This window comes from Numida meleagris, chromosome Z (assembly GCF_002078875.1).
Source record: "Numida meleagris isolate 19003 breed g44 Domestic line chromosome Z, NumMel1.0, whole genome shotgun sequence".
In the NCBI taxonomy this organism is placed as follows: Eukaryota; Metazoa; Chordata; class Aves; order Galliformes; family Numididae; genus Numida; species Numida meleagris.
This window is the reverse complement of record NC_034438.1, coordinates 21,527,313-21,552,043: the sequence shown is the minus strand read 5'-3', so window position 1 is coordinate 21,552,043 and position 24,731 is coordinate 21,527,313. Positions and strand designations below refer to the sequence as shown.

At 40.3% G+C, this 24,731-nt stretch overlaps 1 protein-coding gene across 8 annotated transcripts in view; it reads right to left on the bottom strand.

Annotated features, from left to right (window-relative positions):
- Positions 1-24,731, bottom strand: part of MAST4 (microtubule associated serine/threonine kinase family member 4) — a 300,840-nt gene that overhangs the window by 171,039 nt on the left and 105,070 nt on the right. For 3 of the 8 annotated variants that reach the window (XM_021379467.1, XM_021379469.1, XM_021379471.1), the window contains one exon: positions 11,144-11,218. The exons of the other annotated variants lie outside the window; for them this stretch is intronic. In XM_021379467.1, coding sequence (XP_021235142.1) covers positions 11,144-11,218 — 75 coding nt within the window. The remainder of the gene's footprint in view (positions 1-11,143; positions 11,219-24,731) is intronic. 8 annotated transcript variants of the gene reach the window in all.

The following is a 24,731-nucleotide window of genomic DNA, read 5'->3' as shown; positions in this document are numbered from 1 at the left end:
CTTTGCTCCTTTGTTACCATTTTCCAGCCGGAGGGAAAAGATAGAAGCTCGCAGTATAAAAACTTGCAGATCACGAGACCTCGTCCCTTTTTTCCGCCGTCTCTCGTCTTGGCAGCACCTCGCTCTCCAGCCGTCTTATCGTCGGTAGTAGAGTAAGGCCTACCTTGACTTTGAGACATTCTCTCTCTCTGTGTTGGATTTATCAGCTTAAATTGTAATTATATTGTATTATAGTGTGTTGTTTTGCATTCCGATATTTTATTTAGTAAATTAGTTTGTTTCTCCTCAGATTGTTGCCGCTGTTCTTTGCTCTCAGGGCCATCTCCCTACCCTTTTCCCCTTTCCCCTTTTCCCGGGACGTGGGCCCTTGGGTCCCCCGTCCCCTTTGTCACGGAATCAGGCCTAACGCCTGTAAACCGTTGACAATGTGGAAGGCCCATCTGTGTGCGATAACAGCCCACTCAGTCTAGACAAACTAACAAAACCAAAGCAAGAAAAGCCTTTCCCCAACATCAAGACTTCATCATTGAAAAAGAAGAGACAAGTATCAGTCGTAGGTGACTCCTCCCTACAGGGAACTGAACATCCAATATGCCGAGCAGACTACCTTCTTAGATAAGTCTGCTGTCTTCCGGGGCTCAGATGAGGAATATTACCAGGAAACTACCTAGCCTGGTATGGCCAAACTACAACCCTTTACTGCTTTTCCATACAGGGAGAAATGAAGCCACTACATGAGGGTCAAGGACTATCAAGAGGGACTTCAGGGCCTTGGGATGACAGCTGAATTAACTGAATGCACAGATCATCTTTTCTTCTCTGCCTCCTGTATCGGGTAAGGACATGGAAACAAATCAAAGGACCTTATCTTTAAATACCTGGCTTTGTGGCTAGTGCCGTTGCCAGAACTTTGGGTTTTTTTTTTGACAACCAAATGGGTTATATGGCACCGAGCTTTTGGGCACCAGATGGGGTTTGTCTTTCTCAAAGGGGGAGAAGGGTCCTTGGGGAAAAGCTAGCAGGGTCATTGGGAGGGCTTTGAACTAGGTGTGGAGAGGGATAGGGAGGATAGTGAGCCTTCCCATGATAAGGTGTGGGATGGCATAGCTAGATTAGAGGGTCAGGTTGCTAGCAGGGGCCTTGAAGGACCCACTGCCTTGAGAGGTGCTGGCAACACTGAAGCACATACAAAATCCTATGTCAACGAGGCAGTGACTGCTGGGGCAATAGGAGAAGGCAATAGGGAAATAGGGAAAATCAAGGAAAATACTGTAAAGGAATTAAGACCAGCTGTTCAGCTGAACTGCCTCTACACCAATGCACGCAGCCTGGAAAACAAACAGAAGGAGCTGGAAACTGCTGTGCTACCAGAAAACCATGATATCATTGCCATCACTGAAACCCGGTGGGATGATTTCCACGTCAGGAATGCAGCTATCGACAGCTACAAGCCGTCCAGAAGAGATCGGCAAGGAAGGAGGGGAGGGGGTGTTGCTATCTACATCAGGAAAGGAATAGAATGAGAAGAGCTGTTCTTAAAGAATAGTCATGAACAAGTCAAAAGCCTATGGGTGACAGCTAGAGACCGAGGTTGCAAAGGGAGCCCTGAGACTACTGTCTATTACAGGCCACCCGATCAAGTGGAGCCTGTTGATGAGGCCTTCCACCTCCAGCTACAGGAGGCATCGTGATCACAAATGCTTGTCCTGCTGGGGGACTTCAGCTACTCAGACATCTGCTTGAAAAATAGCATGGTGAGATGCAGGCAATCCAAGAGGCTCCTGGAATGCACTGTGGATAACTTCCTGAGTCAAGTAATTGAAGGCTCCCATCCGGGGGGATGCAATATTGGACCTGATGCTCACCAATGCAAATGAACTGATAGAAGACATGAGGATTGGAGGCTGCCTGGGCTGTAATGACCATGCTATGGTTGGATTCATGCTCCAGAGGGATATGAGACGGGCAAAGAGTAAAATCAAGACACTAAATTTTAGGAAAGCTATCTTCCAGCTCTTCAGGGAGTCAACAAAACACCCTGGCAAAACATCAGTGCAGAGCAGATCTGGCAGATCTTTCATCTTGCAAGCTTGGCATGCAAGAGCTCCCCATTCTGAGGCATAGCAAGTCAGGAAAGGAATGCAAGAGACCGCATGGCTGAACCAGGACCTGCTGGTCAAACTGAAGAGCAAGAAGAAAACGCACAGGCAGTGAAAACAGACTGGTACCGTGGGAAGACTATAAGGAAGTTGCTAGGCTGCGTACAGGTAAGGGCAGGAAAGCCAAGGCCCAGCCTGAACTAAACTTGGCAAGGGATGCTGAGAAAAACAAGAAAGGGTTCTACAGGTACTTCGACCAGAAAAGGAAAGTCCAGGAGGGCATACAGCCCCTAGTGAGTGACACAGGCAAGATGCCCCTTGGCTGCCAGGGCACACTGCTAGCTCAGGCTGAGCTGCTGGCACCAGCACCCTCAGGTCCCCTCCTGCTGAGCTGCTCCCCAGCCACTCATCTGCAATCCATGCCCATGTCTGGCATTGCTCTATCCCAGGTGCAGCACTGCACATTTCCCTTTGTCGGAACTCATGCTGCTGATGATCGTCTAGTGCTCCAGTCTATCTAATCCTTCTGCAAGGCCTCTCATCCCTCCAAGGAGTCAACAGCACCTCCCAGTTCAACATTATGAGCAAATATGCCCAATTCCTCCTATCAGAATTGGCCCTCAAAAGAATTGTGTCTAGAGCTGCTTTTCCTATATGGTGGGCAAGAGTCTACAAGCATCTTCAACTACCAGTCAGTGCTCCATAGCAAGAAAAACTGATTTTAACCCCTCCAAAGACAATACGGCAGAAATCTTACAATTCCCATTGATATTACACTGCTCTTCCTGTTGACATTACCTTCTTTAATGAGCTGCAATCTCAATTTTGAGTAACCACAGCAGAGAAGAAAAAAATGGGGAAAGATAATTTTTCTTTGGGGATCTCAATGCTCTTTTAAAATATTCCTTATCAGAAGGGGATCATAACACTAACATTAGTAGTCTGCTATTTACCTTTCCATCTAAAGTCTCAAAATATATGGAACAAACATATCTTCTGGAGTAAACTGCTAGTCTAAAAACTTTGATACAGGCAGGAAGCTCATGTCTACTGAACATCAGTTTCTTAACGCTGACAGTTTCAATGATGAAGGAAAAAAAACCATCACACATAACTTGACGAAGCAGTGCAAATTACTACCGTTGGAACACTGTGTTTAAGAACGTGTAAACTCCTGAATCCTGAAGTAAATCACAGCCTAGGCAAGGATTTCAGCTAAAAGCCTACAGAAAGCAAAAACATAACAGTGATAAATCCTTTTCTGTAATTTATATCATTAGTTGGTCTCTCTGTATCTTCTAGCAATAAAGTCAAGTATATTTTATAGGGTGTTTTTTTTTTTTTTTTTTTTTTTTAAGACTACTAACATTCTATCCAAGCTGAGATTAAGATCCAGATAATCTTTTGGTTTATTACCATTTTATAGTCAATTTCATCCCACTCCTTGTCCAATATGGCAGATGGATCGTTCCATGTGAAACTACAGTAAATCACATCAGCAACTGTATTAAGTTTGTGCAAGCGTTACATTTTTTCAATTCCCTTTTACCTTTGACTGATCATCCTGTTTACACTGTTAATAAGGTCGAACAGGGTAAATGAAGGTTATTCAAATTTGTATCTCTATCTAGTATGTTTGTTTGAAAGGTTCTGTCATGAAATATCTAATAATTAATAGAAATAACTTTTCAAAGGCACGTAGATTTCTCATGTGACATGTGAAACTGTCATCTCAAAGACCTCCCCACTGCCCAAAAAGATAAAAAAAACTTAAATTACATCTTTTCAACATTAAAAAAAAAATTAAAGAGTAGACAGCTATAGTTTCTCCTCTACACTACCTGTTGTTAAGCCAGCAGGAGGCAACCCGAACTCAAGAGTCTACAGTAAGGAATGGTATAAAAAATTCATCTTGGTTCCTGTATTGATTTATATGAGTCATCTGACAGGCTAGGTCCAGCCGCTCTCACCTTTCCCACAGTCATGGCAGCAAGACGAAAATATGCGAGTAAAAAAAAAAGCTCTAGTGTATTTTGGAAAGTTCTTTTTCATTAGTGAATGTATGTACATGCACAATAAAAAAATAAATACTTTAGAGAGAAAATAAAACTGGCTTTTTGATGACATAAAACTTACCCCAGTATGCTTGAAATATCTCCCAATACTGGCTATTTTTTCCCATCAATTCCATGATTCTATCCTACTCCAAACCTTCTGCGTCCACACCATGTAGACTTCCCACACTACACTTAAAAGAGGATGCAATTTAACCTTAACTTAAGGCTTTAACTTCATAGTTCTGCCGTTCTGATGGATTTGGGTTTGGATTTTTTGTTGGGGTTTTTTTTGTTCCTTTTTGTTGTTGTTTTTAATATATACCACCATTTACATTGCTCAAACAATTTCTAGTACTCTCTCTCAACAGCTATTTCTATTTTTAATCAACCAGGAGACATGCAAGCACACGAACGAAGGCCAAACACTTGAAGTAACAGCTGCAAACCTCTAATTATAACTTGGTATTACATTCTATAAAACTAGTGTTTTAGTAACAGGAAAAGAGGAATACTGTAGATTAATTCTGTTTCCTTTTGGGGGAAAAAGATTACAAAATCGATCTAATAGAATTAATAATACACTAGCAAAATACTTATTTGTTCAAGAATTATAACAATGTCAACTTTTAACTTGCCAAAGAGAGCAGCCATTTCACCCATCTGACTGCAAACTATATTCTGCTTCTATTTATATGTCTGCCAGACTCTCTAACCTTTGGTAAATAACCTTCTAGCAATCAATTGGCCATCAAATCAAATACTTTCACCTGTCGCCAGAGACTAGTGTTAAGGAACAGTACTTCTTTGCAGTCCTCTGCCTTATGGATTATTTCTTCTTCAAGTAAGATCAGGCAGTGCACAAGTTACAGCAATAACTTACACTCAAAGTTGACTATTTCAATTTGTGCCCAGTTTCCTGCATAAAGCACAGAAATTCTAAGAATACATGTGGATTTAAGAAATGCTTCAAAAACGGCATAAGAGAACATATGAGGACTGCTCTGAAAGTAATGCCTCTTATTTTATTATGTCAGCCCACGATGTCAGAGGCATTTACTGGTGGTATGGCAGTAGAGGCTGAATGATCCCACCTAATCCTGTTACGTTTTGTTGCTGTGTGACAGACTGCAGCAGAGGGGCAGTCTGGCAAAATGGCACATGACATGGAAGTGCAGGTGAAGCAGAGCTGTGTCGCTGAATTCCTCCACGCACAAAGAATTGAACCCACTGACATTCACTGATGCTTGATGAATGTTTCTGGAGATCAAACAGTGGAAACAAGCACAATAAGGAGTGGGTGGTTTTTGCACATTTCAACAGTAGTGACAGCAACAGCAGGACAGCTCCACTGCACTGTTTATGAGTGCAGTATGCAGGCTCTTGTTCATCGCTGGTGAAAACGCACAGCTAATGGTGGTGACTGTGTTGAAAAACAGTGTTTTGTAGCTGAGAATTTGCTCTATTAAACAGTATTATTGTGCTCTTTGTTGTAGTTCCCTTGGAAATAAATAGGAGGCATTACTTTCAGAGCAACCTAGGTACAGTAATACCTAGCTATTTATTATTGACAGCCATAAATAAATAATTATTTTAGGCTTTCCACCTACTTTACTTAAGAACTTCAGTCTTAACAGGCGAAGACATGGTTCTAAACAGCATTCTAAAAAAATCATCAGTCACTAAAACAGTCAGAGAAGTAGAGGTCGCACATGCACATAGTCCACATCTGTAACACTACCAAGCGTTCTGTCAGGGTCTTTGTCTAACATTTCCCCAGACGCAAAGTGAGGGATGAAACAGGATACGCCTCCCAGGGACCTCTTTACTGAAAGGAACCAGAGGATTATTGTAATTCCACCATTTCTGAGAGAGTTGCTGGCTATCATAAACAGCACTCAGATATTGATACTGCAGCTGGATGTTATGAACTTTATTAAAATGGCCATATCTTCATTATTGCCTTTTGCTACGACAGGTGAAGATCCTCTCCTTTAAGGAGATATTAGTCTCGAAACATTAGCCTCCACATCAACAGCCAACATATCCCATGCTACTTTGGGTCTCCCCTATCACTAATCCACAACAGCACCTCATACAGGACCAGAATGATCTGCAGAACACTCGCAGAGATCTAGGTCATCATCTGTATTCCACAGGTAGAGGATCTTCTGGGCAAGTTGTAGACCAGTATCTTCTGAATCACTACAAGTTGTTGAGCCATATACTAACTCTACAGTGGACAGATCAGTCACTATGCACAGTGCTTAGATGTGGCTAGGCTCCTTAGGTAACCTACAACCAGCCTGACACAGCCACCAACAGTAAGCCAGGCTGTATGCCTTCTACACACACAGCACTCAGCTGAGCAACACAAGCCCCAGCAGAACAGTAAGGTCTGCGTGTTGTCAGTGCTCTCAAACATTCAAAGGCACCCTTGTCACTAATTATATACTAGAAGCTATTCTTCACCATAAAAAGCACTAGATGTAGAACAATTCTTCCAACAAGTACAAGCCTCTGCTGCTTCCAGGAGAGACACTGACTTCTTTCCAAGTCCCCTAAATACAAGTTCTCCTATGCCCAAGAGGTTAGGAGCCAGATGCAAGAAACCAGGCAATCAGGCATGCAAACCAAAACACTTTGGTGTTGTGAACTCACCAGCATGCCTTCCTAGGCATAAAACCAGCGTTCATTTGCAGGTCTTTGATGGTCTTCCCCCACCCCCAACCAGCATCCCTGATACATGCAACAGCTCCTGCAAGCTGTGCGGCCTGGACTTCCATAACATCCTGCCACCTGGGCAAACAGCTGCTGCACAGGAAAGCAAAAGGAATAAAAGGGATCCTATCAAGTCTTTCAGAGCCAAAAGACAACATAACATTTCAAAGTAACAAGTTTATTTGCTTTTTTAGAAGTTATAAAAAGCCAATCCAACAAGCTTAAAGGAAGGTATGTCACTTTGCCTCTTCAGTCTAAAAGCAGCAGGCAAGATTGTTCTTGCTTTAAGAGTACAAGTCTAGTGGACTGCTGGCTTCTGCGCACCTACACTTAACTACCAAGAGCAACTGGCAACTCTTCCTGAGGCAATAAACCTAGACAGAGGAGTGAGGTGAAAGAAGCTGCTACGAAAGCTGACAGTGCTGTTGCCTTTCTACAGCTTCCTACATCTGGAGTAACCTGCAGAGCTAACTCTCACTCCTTTACTCTTACGTCTTGAACAGGAAAGTTTCTCTGGTCCTCACAGTAATGAGAATATATCAAAGCCCTGGGGGTCTGAGCATGAAAAATGGCTGCCGAGAGGGCACTGCAGCAGGTACCTCTGCAGAGGAATACAGTTAGCAGGTTAAGTGTTCTACAGGGCTAGAAGACAAGCTACAATGCTGTTACCTTTTGAGTAGAGAGGAGTCCAGCTTTATCAGTTGGATTCACATTTTAGGAGAACATTCTGTGCTTTTGTCATGGTTTTATGATTTTCGGTTATTGGTACTCCACATCATAACATCATGTAGTGAATGTACCTGTTCCTCAGAAGAGAAGGACTACTACAGTCCCCACGGTACTTTGCTCCTCTGTTACCATTTCCAGCCGGAGGGAAAAGATAAAAGCTCGCAGTATAAAAACTTGCAGATCACGAGACCTCGTCCCTTTTTTCCGCCGTCTCTCGTCTTGGCAGCACCTCGCTCTCCAGCCGTCTTATCGTCGGTAGTAGAGTAAGGCCTACCTTGATTTTGGGACATTCTCTCTCTCTCTCTCTGTATTGGATTTATCAGCTTAAATTGCAATTATATTGTATTATAGTGTGTTGTTTTGCATTCCGATATTTTATTTAGTAAATTAGTTTGTTTCTCCTCAGATTGTTGCCGCTGTTCTTTGCTCTCAGGGCCATCTCCCTACCCTTTTCCCCTTTCCCCTTTTCCCGGGACGTGGGCCCTTGGGTCCCCCGTCCCCTTTGTCGTGGAATCGGGCCTAACGCCCGTAAACCGTTTACAGCTTTCTTCAACTGTACTGCAAACAGATTCCTTCAAGTGCAGCATTGGTCATGTTGTCACAGTATCTGATAGTAAGGGTTCTTAAATATAACATGACAGTAAAGAGAAAGGGTGACAGGAGCCTGATGTCATCCCTGCTGCACTGCAGCAGTCTGTAGGTGAGTCTGCAAGAGAACACCAGCTCAGGAAGTGCAAGCAGGAGTATACAAGAAAAGACAGTTTGTCTCTCAATGCTGGGTGCCAACAGCACTTTATCACCCTTCCTCCACAGTGTGATCTGAATAGCAAACAGAGAGAACCTCATGCTGCCTCAAGTACATACAGAAACATTGATGGGCCTTTAAAGAACACAGAATATCAACTTTGCTTGCTGTGTAGGTGCCACATGTCACCCTGATTCCCAGCCAAACCCACAATTGAAGCATTGCAATGTACCTCTAGGACTGCTCAGGTAATCTTGGGCTACTCCTCTAATCACCACACCACTACCTGGAGCACCTGCTCCAGAAGCAGGACAGGTTTGCCTTCATCTCCTGAGTTGTCTCACAGTCAATGGAACAGTAGTCTAATCAGGGCCCCAAAAGTTCTGAGCAAAGGTGAACACAGCCTTCTCATGACTACTTCCAGGGCCTGTCCTATGCAAAGCAGCAACTCATGTGTTCCTCACTGCTTCATCCCAGAAATGGGGGCCAACATCCACTGCTCCAAAACTTATTGCTGAAGGGCAGCTGTTGAGTTGCCAAGTTCTGTTCCAGGTCCTACTTTCCATCAGCCGGTGCAGCCCAAGTGTAGTCCAATCATGAGGGAACACCTTATTTCCTAGTCTTAAGATCTCAAGAAAGATGAGGAAAAAGCACAGAACCCATGCCATAGTTTGATTCAGGCGCAAAAGAAGGGAAAGCCAGACAGGAGGGAGTGGGAAACATGCAACAATTATTACCTCAAGTTACCTCAATCAAACCACAAAAGTATAGTCCTCTCAGCTGCAGGAGCTGATCTCAAGAAAACAGCGAGACTGGTGGGAGAAGAAAACACATATGCATCTGGTATAAAAAGCATGGCAGCTATTCTTCACTGAAAAGAGTGTATGGGAAAGGAAGAAGGGAAGAGGTGACTGTCCACAAAGACTAGCACAGCTGCTTGTCTGAATCGGTTTTACTAGGCTGTCATTTGGAAATACTATCTACCTAGTGAAAGGATAGCAAAAAACAAGATTCAGAAGCCTGCTTCTCCAGGAGTTCACCAGGTGGACAGGCAAAATGAGATAGGGCAGCTGATCTGCAGTCTGGTTCATGCCTCTGGTAGCTATGACCTTGCAGCTTTTCTCTTCAGATACACAGTACAGGCAGTCAAGCAGTGATAGTTTGCATCCTTTCTCTTTTCTACAGAGGCATTCTAATCAAAACAAAGTATTCACTAGAGCTGTGCTCCTACTGCGTGCTAAAGAGTCTTTTCCAAGTGGACGGTCATTCAGAGGCTGCTGACAATGGCTGCAGGTGGAGAGGTAAAGGATGCATTGCTTTGTGCTAGTAGTCCGCCCCAGATGCTGGGCTGGTGTCCAACAGTAGTGAGCTGCCCATGGACTTGCTCCCAGTGCGCCAGGATATCCTCCCAGCAGCAAAGACACCAACTAAAGAGCAGTGGATAAGGGTTGTTCTGCATCAGTCAAGACCCCTTCTGTTCCTTCTGTCCTGAGGGAAATAAAGTGCAAATACTGATCAAGTTGCTTTGTAGCTACCAGACTGAGGTTTTCATAATACACCTGCCTTTGACAAGGCAGGTGCACACAAGGGTATAGCAGAATACTGCTGGAAAACTAGGTAAAGAAGGAGGGACAAAAGCTAGCAAGGCTTATATCCACAGAACAGCACTCTGGTATGCTTTTTTCCTCAGCCCTTCCAGACTGAAGGCATTATGTGGAGTGATTTGAGGGTACATCAAAAGGAAAGCTTACAACTGACAGTATTAAAGTCTAAAATGAACAAAAAATACTTAATATGTTGATATCAGTAAAAGTCTACACAACTAATACTTACTGAGTTAGTAAATTCAGAAATGGAAAGACTCAGTCTGACAACAGTGACTGGAGTCAATTTTGAAAGCAAGCTAAGACAAACTGTGTCCATTTACAGAACACTTTTTTTTTTTCCTTTCTAAAACAGAAGCTTTTCTTTCAAGATGAAAATTAGAACCACTGATTCACTTCAATCTGTATCAAAGGTCAATATTGCCATTGATTTTGCATGTATCAGAATTAAAAGGGATGTGGAGAACGAGATTTCTGGGAAAAGGTAGTAGTGGATACACAGCTTCAATTTTCCTTGAGTCTAACAGAAAGCAACAAAAATAGAGACAGCTGACCCATTACAGATGTAATAAAACATGCACTGTAATACACTTTATTAGTTCAGACAGTAAAAGCTCCATAATAACAGTCACTAAGTGTGATATCTCAAACTGTTTTGCATACTGTTAAAAAAAAAAAGAATGCCTCTAAAAAGGTGGATCAATCTTATGAACTTAACTCATACTGCCACTGTATCTGCTAGTATCACCTTTTGAGGCCAAAGTCATTTTTTTTTCCTCTGAAAGTTCATACCAGAGGTTGGCAATAGAACACTCAATTATTTTCCTCACCCAGCCCATCTTTTAAATAATGAAAGCCTTTTGTTTAAGACAAAAGAACTGCATGTTAAAGAAAACAAGTATAACAAAGTAATAAAACAAAAGCAGAATATTTCATATACTTTCTATTTCTATTTGCAGACAGATCTTAAAATGCCTTAGCTCAACTTCTCAAAGTACAACGGATGCACATGAATACCTATTTTTTCTAGTGCCGAAATTCAGTATCCATGACAGAGCAATTATATCACTTGCAGACAAGTAATAATTAAATCTCCCACCAGGCACACAGAAGAGCTTTTCCTTAGTAGCAAACAGTCTTCTGACACAATATTCCACTTTTAGAAAATGGTCCTTCAATGAAAGCACTCACTTTTGAAGCCGCTGGTTCCACTAGTCTCTGACGGTGACGTGTTGAGCTGAAATGGCTCTTCTGAGGTGCCCCTTCCTGACAGCGAATGGAGAACAGAGAGGGACAAGGACAGAAAAAGGAGGGAAATGGATAGTGGAGGGGATGGAATGGACGATGTTGGAGAGGGGAGAAGGAGAGTATTTAACTGAACTGTACTTTCACTAGCTTTGTAAAAGCATTATGAAATCAAATTTCATTAATTTCATCATACAAATATCAAAGAAAATGCGTCTTCTGCTAGTAACCTTATTAGGCTTTTACATGGTATTTACAAGCATTTAATGACACTGTGTAGTAAAAATACACACATATACCAGCCTCCTTCATTTCTAGTTAGGCACATTAGAGCTATTTGCCATTCCACTTATTTATATTACATTTTCTATATCAGTGTAAGAAGTTGTACACAAAATACATTACATATTTCTATCTCTTTTGCTGCTCTTCCTGCCCCCTTCAGGCATTCCATGCATCTGGTTATTGGTGAGGCTTTGTTTCTCTCTTTCACACTCACACATTCCCCCTTACTGAAATTATCATCTTGGCATTTTTGAGACCACATCATAAAACTATATCAAAGAGGAGTTCCACTAACACATGTAAGAAATACTCTACATTAAGGTATTACATTGAGCAGCTTTTCTGGAAATTGATTCCATTTATCCCTACTTCTTGACAGACTAAATATACACCATCAGCTGAACATCTTTGCAATGTTTTAATCACCTGAAACAACAGTATTTCCTCTGCTTGCTTCCAAAATCAAGCAAAGTTAAGTTCATTTCCTATATGAATTCTACTGAAAATGATATCTGAATTTTCAGCAAGTCATTTGACACAGACAGGATTGAAGATTAAGCAGCTACTCATTTCCAGAAAATTTAAGGCAACCACAAGATTAAACACGGTCTTTACAGACTTTACTTTTATCAAAAATAAACACTTTAAAATGATCTTGCTCTCCACTGTGTTTCAAATTTCACTCTAAACACAAAACGTTATTTGATTTTATCAAATTTTTGCATTATAAAACATGTTTTCATATGCAAAAAAAAAAAAGAAAAAACGAAGAAAAAATCTTGGTAACTTCAACAATCTGCTGCTTTATGATCAGCATAATTGCTGAAATTCAATTGGTGGTCTCATTTCTTTCCAGCAAGAGGAAAAAAAGCCCATCACCATCCCTAGAAATTCATTCCCATGAACTCAGGAAACCATCAGCTGGAATTCCAACCAGTGTAGGAATAGAAGTGCACGAGAACATGAGAGCATTACTGGTTTTGTTGAGCAACAGTAAAGAGGTGAAGGCCAAGCAAAGTAAGACTGATGCTAACAGAGCAGCATCTACGTCTGACTGAATCGTATCTGCATGCCTAGTCTTTGTTCCTGAAATTAACACTACAGAACTGTACCAGTCAAACTGCTCTGAGGCAGCCCCTGGAGAAAGGGCCAAGTCAAAAAATAATCATCATTAACTTTTCTAGTGAATAAGTGTATCCAGAAGAAGATTCATAGGGATCAGCCACATTGCACAACCTAACTAAATACATGCAAAACTACACATACAATCATTTCCCTTTATTTCTCTCTATCAGAACCAATACACAATTCCTGTTAGGAATCTATTCAAAAAAAAAAAAAGCAACAAAAAACAAAACAGAACACTTTCACAAATGCAAGATAGACTTGCTCATATTTCTGAAAAGATGCCATCTGTAGGGTTAACTGAAAATAAGTTTATACTCAACTTAGTATTTCTGATGATCTCAAGACTCCACTTTCCACAAATAAATTTCTACCCTTTCTTAAAAAAAAATTTTTTTTTAAATTAAAAGCCTCCATTCTCAGTGAGATTCCATGCAGAGCCAGCTCTGTAACTCAAAAAGATCTGGTGAAAACAAAGATTGTACACACCTGTCATGGTTTTATGATTTTTGGTTATTGGTATTCCACATCATAACATCATGTAGTGAATGTACCTGGTTCTCAGAAGAGAAGGACTACTACAGTCCCCAAGGTACTTTGCTCCTCTGTAACCATTTCCAGACAGAGGGAAAAGATAAAAACTTGCAGATCACGAGACCTCGTCCCTTTTTCCGCCGTCTCTCGTCTTGGCAGCACCTCGCTCTCCAGCCGTCTGATCGTCAGTAGTAGAGTAAGGCCTACCTTGATTTTGGGACATTCTCTGTATTGGATTTATCAGCTTAAATTGTAATTATATTGTATTATAGTGTGTTGTTTTGCATTCCGATATTTTATTTAGTAAATTAGTTTGTTTCTCCTCAGATTGTTGCCACTGTTCTTTGCTCTCAGGCCCATCTCCTTACCCTTTTCCCTTTTCCCAGGCAGTGGGCCCGTGGGTCCCCCATCCCATTCGTCACGGAACTGGGCCAAATGCCCGTAAACCATTGACAACACCTCAGGAAGACTACGTCACATTAACCCAATAAAAGATAGTATAAGTAGTGCAAACTAATCCCCATCACCCAAATACCTTATTTTCTGAAGATCTGCAAACAAATGTAGTCTTAATTCAGAGGAAATCAGTACCCTTTCCACATAGGTATTTATAATGAACATCCTCTGCCTCAATGTAAATAGGGTCAGTGATACAAAGGGAAAGTTTTCCCACCACCTCTAAAGCATTACTTGTCCTTCCATTACTGGATATTCTAAATTCAGGAGAAAAAAGTATTGAAAATGATAAACAGTAAGAAAAAGAATTACAGCAAATAATATTGCCCTCAAAATATTTAGTCCTATTAAGAGATAAATTAAAAATTGAAATAGTTTTCTCATTACTTTTTCTGAGATACGAATCAATCTTATGTAAAAGAACAAGCACAAGTACAGGATGCATATATTATGCGTCCAAAAATTTGATTTACAGCAAGTGTAATTTTTGCATTTTTTACCCTTTCCTTAAGATCTGGTAAGAGGTTAGGAAAAACTACCCAGTACAGAACACAAAATATTCATGAACAAACTGACCTACATATTTAGGTAAAATTGAAAAATAAAAAAAAAAGTTAGAATGTATTTAACTGAAGGTTTGAAGAGGATCTCTCAATCTCTCAGATGGATAAGTGATAAGGTAAGGTAGCCCTAGTACTTCCTGCTAGTTTTAGTCCTTTAGTCCTATAATTATCAGAGCATTAACAAAGACAACACCCTTGTAGTGCCTCAATGCCCATAGAAGGAAAAAAACAACAAAACGAACAATCCCACAAAACCAGGTCCTTCCCTTTATCATGTAATACGAACTTTAATATAGTTGAAAAACAGATTCTTGAAAAGGGTCTCACTCTTTCCTGTCACAGATTGGAACCATCACAGGTCAACTTAATTACTTATTTAAACTAGGTAGCAGCAGTGCCAAACTTCAGAGGCCCTATGTTCTGTCTTGTTGAGGTTATTAACCCATCTAATACGAGATGCTGGAAATTATTCCATTATCAGCAAGTTTCTTCCTTCCTACCTCCCTTTAGAATATACTTCAGGAGCAGTCCAGAGCTTTGATAAACACAGAGTTTACACTAGGAAAAATCCTGGTACAAAACAGGGATACCATTTCACAAGCATAAAAGTAGAACTAAACTGATGCAATTACTCCTGCGACAAAGAAACAAGTCTTAACTCTACTAAAATGCATATGTGGGCTGTACCTGCAATGACACCAGAAATGTTAAAACCACAAAAGATTATAAATCAGAATATACTAACTGCACATTTTATTAGTGCAAAATAATCAGATGGGTAGACTAGCAGTATTAGCATCAACAGACACATGATGAACAGGTAGTAAAACTCAAGACTATCTGATTCATTATCTCCTGTGCTACAGAATGTGAGATATTTCCTTTTTTTTTCCCCAAATCATAAATACATTCTACTCACTTTTGTGCCACTACTCATGTGGTACCAGAGGCATCACCTCACTGCTAAGACAAGAAATGAATTGTGGTGCAAGTCATGGCATGGGTCCCCACCACGAAGACCAGCAGTAACCAGATTCTGGAGTGTCTCTCTGCAGCCCTCTAAACTAGCTCATCCCTGTCCTAAAGCCAGAGTTCACAATTCCCCCTACCAAGCCTGTACTTACCCTGTTCTGTAAAACAGCATACTAAGTGGTCTAGGGTAAATGCAGCTTTTACTGGCACAGAAGGGTCACAGCTCATCCAATGGTCAGCCAATTTGACAAGCCCATAGCTGTTGTGAAATGGACTACTGAGGAGAACTGCAGGACTCCTTATGCTACACTGCTGCTAAAGTTCTCTACCACTAAGCTCTGCTCTCGGCAAATTCAAGTAAGGATGAATGTTTACCGCTAGGACTTATTAGCATACAAACAGAGCTACCTTGAGGGTGCAACTGAGATCAGAAGCTGTTAACAGAAACTGCTGAGACAGTACATACAAAAAAAAAAAAAAAAAAAAAAAAAAAAAAAAAACAAAACACCACAACTGGAGTTAGAGATAATAAAGGTGAGAGTAAAGAGCAAAGAGAACGCAGTTCTTTCGCTCCAGAAGAATTCAAAATTCAAAGTATGCAGAGACATTAGACTGTATGCATATGCGTTTCCCATTATATCATAACCTTAGGCCCTCTAGTATTACACTCTAGCTGATAAAAAGTTTCTATATGCACACATCAGCTGCACATACTGCTCCAAATAAGGCTGTCCAATAAAAGACAAACCACAGAAAAAGTCAGGATCGGGGTCAGTGTCTCAGATGTAGAGCTACTGTTCATTCAATGAGGTGCGGGGAAAAATAAAAAATCTACACACTCAGAATTCTATGCCTTCAGAGAAACTGTCCAGCTACTACCAGCAAAGAACATGCTATGGGTCCATGATACTCTGTAAATGTCCTTTCCAAAGGAACAGGCCAGCTGCAATTGTACTGTTGATAAAAAGCAGCAACCAGAAAACTAGCTTCCTGAAAAGGCCAACATGACTCAAATCACCAAGGGCAGATGGAGGAAAGAAGGCAGGCTCTTAAACAATTCCTGCCCAAGGGAAGGCAGTTTAGGTAGATGGCATGGAGAACACCAGTCAGGAAGCAGAGTCAGAGAATTATTTCATGATCCAGGTGTGTCATCCAATACCAAAGTCAGGTATTGAACACATTATAGAGCTTTGAAGGCACAGAAGCCTGAAAGCAGTTATGAGGAGGAAACATGATTTAGGCTGCATAGGAACGTTGGCAAGCCACTTCAACTAAATACAGGCCTTAACATTGCTACCAAAAGCAGGTCCATGTTAGAGTAGTTAGCATTAACATCAGTCATTTTTGTGGAAATGGCAGTATCAAGAGCATCTGAGTTGTATGTCACAAGCACCTGCGCTTATCTGAAGAAATTTCTACCTCCAGATTGAAGTGGCAACTGTTCCCTTTTTCACTCCATTTTTCTTAGCTGCAGCACCAAGCTCAGCAGCAACAGCAGCAGTATCCCATACAGACAATAAGAATACACCAACCAACACCACAGTTGGTACCTGACAGCTCTACATGTGTTTAGCACTGAAGAAAAATTCATAGCAACGACTCCATTCACATGAGGCTGGACAAACCCTGATGCTGGGAAGTCTATTTCAATGTTTTTATGTTATCATCATATTAAACCCCATTCCTCAAGAGCACCTCCTCCCATATTCCTTAACCATGATCTCTAAGCACACTTCATCCTCGAAGACCAGCCCTGTGCTATGTCCTCAGTACACAGCTGCACCCAGGATTAAAGTTTCTGACACCCGAGATTCCACACCCTGCAGTGCCCCTGCACTCCAGACTAAGCATCTCTGCATTCACAGCTAGCAAAAGCTACAGCAGTCACAGCCAAGGCCTGCTGTCAACCGTTCAGACCATACCTTGAATGTTTTTGTACGCATCATGACCTACCTCCCACCCTACAGTCTCCCTTACTAGATGCACTCATTATCCAACCACTTGTGCTCAAGGTGTAATGTCAGAGTCAGTGCGAGGCCACAGTGCTATGCTGCAGTTAATACAATACAGCATCACACAGTGCTGTACGCCTGCCTCCAAAGTCTTCACCTCAAAGCGCAAGTCAAGACTCGGGTCCCTTCCCTGCATGTGTTAATGGTACCTCTGACGAGAAGAGATTGGGAAACACAAACTAAATCAGTTCAGTCCAGCCTGTGTTTTTCCTCCTTGCATCGAAGTAGAACTGCCAGCTCTGCTGACCACAATGGCTTGATCCGATCAAGGTGATTAACTCCTATATAAGCACAGAACAAATATACTATGATATAAAATCTTTATAGTCCCACTGAACTGGGCAGTAAGGCAGAGAGCTGTAAAACAAGCAGCTTTCTCTTACAGCTCTTCCATGTATGTAAGAAGCCACAGCACACACAGAGCACACCATTCATCTACTCTCAAAGTTTCGGCTTACTCCTTTTGCTGACCTTATCCATAGTTCATACTTCTCCAAAACAAATAAAGCAGCAAAAAAAAATTAAAAAACAACCAAACAAGGACCAACATAAAAACAAAAAAAGTCCATACTATGCTTCAGGATGAAACACAGTTCTTCATCAGTATATTCAGCTGCTTCCTAGAAATAGTTAGGATATGCTACATGAAAAGACTTCTTTACAGAAAGCAAGATTTACACTCAGTAGCTTCCTACTTGCAAGTAACAATGCAAGCCAACCAACTGAAGTGTTAAGTCACCTTCTATGAGGAGACCAAGCGGACCAGTTGTGAGATCAGATGCTCAGTAACCACTTTCTTAGAATTACACTGTATTTACAAATGGATGTAAGGCTGCAGTGAGTAATATCAGTGGCTAATGATGCTTTTATACAAATGTAAGTACAATGTATCTTTCCAGCTTAAGAAAAACAATGCTGAAAGGTACCAGTAGAAAACAACAGTGTTGTAAAGCTGTCCTGATACTTTTGTATCATCTACATAGTATTTTTAATCAAGCATATGATTGTGAATTAGAGTTTGTTTCAAGCATGTAAGAACTTTCAGTGTGTAATTACCATTTTAATTTCTACCAAATTAACGAGCAATTTCATTAAATCAGCAAGACACTAGTGTGTACCATTAATGTCTGCTTAATTAATGATAAATATCGAAGAGGGTAATTCTGTCCAATAAAAAAAAAGGAAGAGAGACTATTAATAAACAGATTTTGGTTTAGTTTAGTTATTTTTTTTTCCCTTCCTTAATTTACATTATGGAAAGCTTCAAAAAGCTATACCAAAAGATGGTAAACTTAGCACTAAATTGGAAACCATCTCCAGTACACCGCAACGTCAACTTCTGTTGTTATTAGCAGGAAACATTTTGAACTCTGGAAAGTTTTATTCTGGACACAAATGCAAACTTAAGAAAGCAAGAACATCCAAACTTCCAAATTTCTGTCTCCACCATTTCTTCTGAAGCACCTGCAAGAGCAATACTGTTATATTTCTTATATTCTTAAGAAAGAATTCTTATATTTCTTAAGAAAGACATTGAGGCCCTGGAGTGTGTACAGAGGAGGGCAACGAAGCTGGTGAGGGGTCTGGAGCACAGGCCTTATGAGGAGCGGCTGAGGAAGCTGGGATTGTTCAGTCTGGAGAAGAGGAGGCTCAAGGGAGACCTTATCATTCTCTATAACTACCTGAAGGGAGGTTGTAGTGAGCTGGGGGTCGGCCTCTTCTCTCTTGTAACTAGTGACAGGATGAGGGGGAATGGCCTCAAGTTGCACCAGGGGAGATTTAGGCTGGACATTAGGAAACAGTACTTTTCTGAAAGAGTGGTCAGGCGCTGGAATGGGCTGCCCAGGGAGGTGGTTGAGTCACCGTCCCTGGAGGTGTTCAAGAAAGGTTTAGATATAGTGTTGAGAGACATGGTTTAGTGGGGTTATTGGTGGTAGGTGGATGGTTGGACTGAATGATCTTGTAGGTCTTTTCCAACCTAGCTAATTCTATGATTCTATGATTTCAGCCCTAGACTACTAGCCTGAAAATTGTACCTAAGGGATAACTGCAGTATTGTTTCTACAGTGACTGCAGAGCTAATGCAGCTAAAAGCAAAGCTGTATTTCATCCTGAAGCACACACCAAAAGGTAAGCTAACTGCCAGGTGGAGAACAAGACTGGATGCATGTGCAAGGCCACAGAGCCACTGCAGGAAGGCACATCAGGCAGAAAAGAAAGGTAAGCCCCACTGGAAGTCAGCAACATACCACTCAGGCGCACAATCCACTGAGGAGCGCAGCTGACACCAAGCCTTAGCCCAGTGCACAGGACCCCAAGCTTGCTACTGGCAATAGCTTCAAACCCAGTTCTAAAAACGGGCATTTCTGCATACCAGAGATTTCACTTCCACCTTCAAACAAAATTACAACGGTGCAAGTAAGACACACACTGATATATTCCAGGCAGCTACAGTGTACTTCGTAGACTGAGGACTTTTAAGAGAAATCAAAGGAGGATGTGGAATCTTAACATTATTTCAAAAATATGTAAGGCTGCACGCTCCATAGTGACATAACATTTTCAATATTTTCCTTTTAAAAAAAATCAAGTTTAAGAGAAAGCCATTCCATCTGGTATGATATGAACAACACTGGTTGTCATATTACCAGTGAATGTCAAGATATTCCTCATTCTCCCTAATTAGTTATTAATGGTAAATATAACTGGCCTGAGAACTTTCGAAATGAAATTCTGACAGAATTTACCAGTCTAGCAAAACAAAAATGGGTTCTGACATAAGTCAATTTTACCAGATTTTATCTTGAGAGAATTAAAAAAAAAAGTCATGAAAAATGCCTGTCACTATTTTCCAAATAAAACCTGGGACCGTGCTATCACACAAGTCAGGGGGCTGGAGCTCCTCTCCTATGAAGAAACACTGAAGGATTTGGGCTTGTTCAGCCTGGAGAAGAGACAGCTCCACAGAGACCTCACCATGGCTTTCCAGTACTTAACAGGGCCTACAGGAAAGACAGGCAGGGACACTTTGCCAGCGAGTGTTGTGATAGGACAAAGTGTAGTAGTTTTAAACTATAAGAGGGAAGGTTTAGATTATGTATTAGGAAAGAATTCATCACTCAGAAGGCAGTGAGGGCCTGGACAGGCTGCCCAGAGAAGCTGTGGATGCCCCACCCCTGGAGGTGCTCGAGGCCAGATTGGATGTGCCTTGGGCAGCCTCACCTGGTCAGGGGCAACCCTGTCCATGGCCAGGGGTTGGAACTGGGTGAGCTTTGAAGGTTCCTTCCAACCTAAACAATTCTGTAATTCTGTGACTCTATACTGACTCAATATATAAAGATGGAAAATATCAAATTACAACACTGTATATTTTGAAATGCACCAAAGATCCATTTTCATTCGGTCATCAATCCCTCTTCTCATAGAGTTGTAGTAACAGAACGGTGAGTACAGAGAAAATACAAGAACAAAGGGACAAAGGAAATACATAAACTACAATTAAAAAAATCTTGGTTTAGAATATATGTTTGTTTTTTTCCCCTAATCAAAAGACACAATCCAGTCTCTGATGGTTTTAGAATGTAGCAAAGGAAGAAGTAAATACTGCAGGACTGACACACAACTGAGTCACTCTGCATCACCAAAAAATTTAAGTATCGCTGCAAGACTAATTCACTTTTTAGTATTATCTACTGGTAGTTCTGTTAGTTATATGATAATTCATAAAGTCAACCTACTGCAAAAGCAATAACATTTCTTCATACACACAGCTTCCTTATATTGGTTACCTATTGATCTTTGAATACTGTCAAGACTACTTCTGTCAGATAAATGTTTAATAAAAAATGATTGGTAATTAGATACGGTCTGTTCAGGCATCACAGCCATTTCATACCCACCACCTTTCTCCCTGCCATTCAGCATTGTTGAATCGTATTCAAAGATACTGCTTTGACATTTTTGTATTATGCTATAGCTGATAGCAAACAAAATGGCCTGTTCTAAGGTTATGCAATGCAATCACGGTAACAAGAGACAACTAGGAAATTCAAGGTCATTGGGCCTTGCAGTCTTGGACAGATCACTTAATTCCCTGTGCCTCAACCTTCCAAAGAAATAATGAAATGCTGTCCCCGTTTCAATGACAACAAGACACTGGGAAGGAGTTAAACAAAGACGCAGGTACATTCAAAAAGTTAACCAGCTTTGAGCTTTCAGTGTTATGGCTGCAGATCGGTTAATCAGTTTTCCTGACTATTTTACCCTATAATTTAGGGCAATAAAACAAATAAGTCCTAAATATGAAGAAAGAGGTAGCTGGAATATGCAAGGAGAAAGTGAAGCAGTATACAATTCTAGAGCTGACTGTTCAAAAAAATATTTTCATGAAACTATAAGAAAACAATAACAGTAATTTAAAAGGAAAAAGAAAAAAAAAAGATAGTAACTGATTTGCTAGAATGAAATGACACTGATAACATACATACCAACAGTGAAAAAGATAAAAAGTGCAGAAAATCAAGTTAGTGAAGGAGGCATACAGAATGTTAAAGATTGGTGACAACTGAAAAGATGAATTTAGGTAGAGCCAGACCACTCTACAAGAGGTTCAAAAGCTCTGAATTCAACATTCTCATGACACAGTTTAAGATAAAAGTATATCCAAGTCCTTTACTCATGTGAGATGTAACAGTACAGTATCTTCTCTCATCTTAGTCTCCAGGACTTCACCAACACATTGTGAAATTACAAAATAAGTGATTTTGAAATAAATTGTGATCTTCAGTCAGAAGGCCATACGGTGTGCCAAGTGTAGAGGGAGAGTCAAGTTACAAATTCTGTAACAGTTCTTCCCTTTTAGATTTTGATTCAGGCAAGTGTGAAATGATTTTATCATTACTATTATTCTTTAACTATTAAGACGTCCATTTCTTGCTGATCTCCACTGCCTTCAATTTAGGTCTTCAGTGTCATGCTTAGGCTCTTCACCAATCTCAACAGGCTCATGACAACCATTTCTGTTAGAGAGCCATCTCACAGCACAACCAATAGATAATAAGTACAAATACTCTATCAAGTCATAGAATTTAAAGAAGCAGAAGTAATGTGTCAACAGTTATATGAAAAAAATCTTGCACTGCATTAAGTACGGCAATCTTTATAGCCAGAGTCAGAAACCTAATCAGTAAAAAATATTTCACAACTGCATCTTCCATATTAAACAATAAAACAAAAACAAACTAAACAAAAAAGGAAAGAGAAAGAAAACAAAAACAAACACCCATCCTCTGAAAGTTATCTCCCAAGAAGAAAACTCTGAGGCCAGGACTGTATATTGCAAGCAAAGCAAAACATTCATCTGAGGTAACTTGCTGTATGCCATTCTTGCAGGATAAAATTTTGTGTAGCAAAAACATGTAGCTAACAGGTCTGCTCTAATTGCCTGGCAGTCTAACCCATTAGTCAGACAAATACCCTCCCATTAGCACTGCTAGTTATGGCACTGTCTTCATCTCCAGGACCACATCCTGTTGAACACAGACATTATAGCATTTGTTTGAACAAAGAACATTCAGGCATCTTGAAGGAAAGAATGAATTTCTGACAGGACTTTCACTGATTGCAGTATTTTCTCAGCAATGCTAGAGAAAACACACATGAAAAAACTGCTGCTTTAAATACTATCTTTTTGTGGAACAGCCCCTTGGCAGAAAGATATCAATTTAGAAGTGCGCGAATTTTCTCCCTGAACCTTGTTAGAGCCTGAAGACATGAGCACACACTTCACATACCTATAAGCCTAACCAGCTTCAATGAATTTGGCACAAGAAGAGCTTAGTATTGATCCGTCAGAGAGACTCCACATCAGAGATAAACAACACTAAAATAATTGAGGATGTCTTTAGAGGGAAACAGACAATCAAAAAAATACACTACTGTGGTTTGCTGCAGTGCTAAGAAACTACCTGAGATGCTCCACTCTTACAGCTGAAACATAGCAAGGGGCACAAGGTGCTACAGAAACCATTAAAAAGACATCAGTCCTGAACACACAAATGAGAACTTGATAATGGAAAGGGAGAAAATAAAATAAATGCATGTATAAAATAGGTGGTTGTTTTGTCTCAATTCTATTCTAAAACTCCAAAATACTTTGTAAAAAAAAAAAAAAAAAAAAAAGGACACCAAGATCTATTATTCCACAGTTTTGTCACAGATGCTGAAAAATGAGCAAGACCTGAGATGCAGTGTCACTAAGAGCTCAAAGAGAATGGGTATAAATGAAAGTCAAAAGACAAAGAGCAGAGCAAGAAAGTTAGCATTACTGGCAAAGCAAAGAGCAAGCAATATAAGCAAGCCAAAATACAAAGACTCATGCAGAAAATCTGTGATGAAAGACGAGGAGCCTAGGGTCCTAAGAGCATAGACAAGCAAGTCAAACAATTGCTATTTGGGAAATTAAGTTTAGAAATGTAATGCAATGTCAGCATACAATCAGGAATGTACAACAGTTTACCAGGCACATTCTCAAACTGATACTGAGATTACTATCTTCAGAAGACCAGAACAAAGAAAAGCACGCCCAACCTAGCAATGCTGGCTTTACCTCCAATCTTCTACAGCCATCCCACACAGGTTTTGACCAATTTGCCCTGAGAACTGCAGTTTACAGAAAAGTAGGACTATTCAATGCAGAAGTGATGAAATCAGAAAATGCTAATCAGCTTCATGCCCAAGTGTCAAAATCTGCTATTTATTATTTTCAGCTAGCCAGAGATACAGTCCAACACAAGATACTTAATAGTATTTTGATGTAAGTGCAGTAGTGACCATCTTTCATGTTTAAACACAAATATGTACTACTGTGTCTTGAAGAACCAGAAAAGAAAACAGCACACGAACTAATAAAGAATCAGAGCACCATAAAATACACCTTTTATCCTGGGCATAAACATTTTGGTGTTCCTAATTTTTTTTTTATTTTTTTATTTTTTTTGCATTGCTCCTTCCTTTCTTGGACTTCTCTACATTTATGAAAAATCCCAAAAAGAAATTGAGGTAATTTAAAACTAGGAAACTATGTTCACAAGGGGCACTGGATACCTAAGAATCAATTTTCCACTCACAACCCAAATGGTCCAGCTGTGCCTTTGAGTGTTGTATTTAGAAAACATAAGAGAATAGGGATTATTTTCAGGTTCTTCTACACGTAAGTTTTGACAGCCAAATTCCCTAATGCAAAGGCAGAAGCCGTGCACAGTTAGTTTTTTAGAGCAACTCAAATGATATCTTCCTTCTTTTAACATAATTAAAAACAAAAGGATAACAAAGATTTTTAAAAGCTATTACATCAGAAAAACCTCAGAACAGAAGTTAACACAATCACACTATACATCCTGTTTTGCCATGTCTCCCTTACTTTTCTAAACACAATATAAAGAGGGCCAGCAGGGGAACTCTCATTAGTTGAAAAGCATCTTCATATACATTTCTCTATTATATATACATATATATATATATATATTTCTGATACAGCATCCTTTACCTGTAGGTAATGCACAGTATAAATAGTTTGTAGAAAGTAGT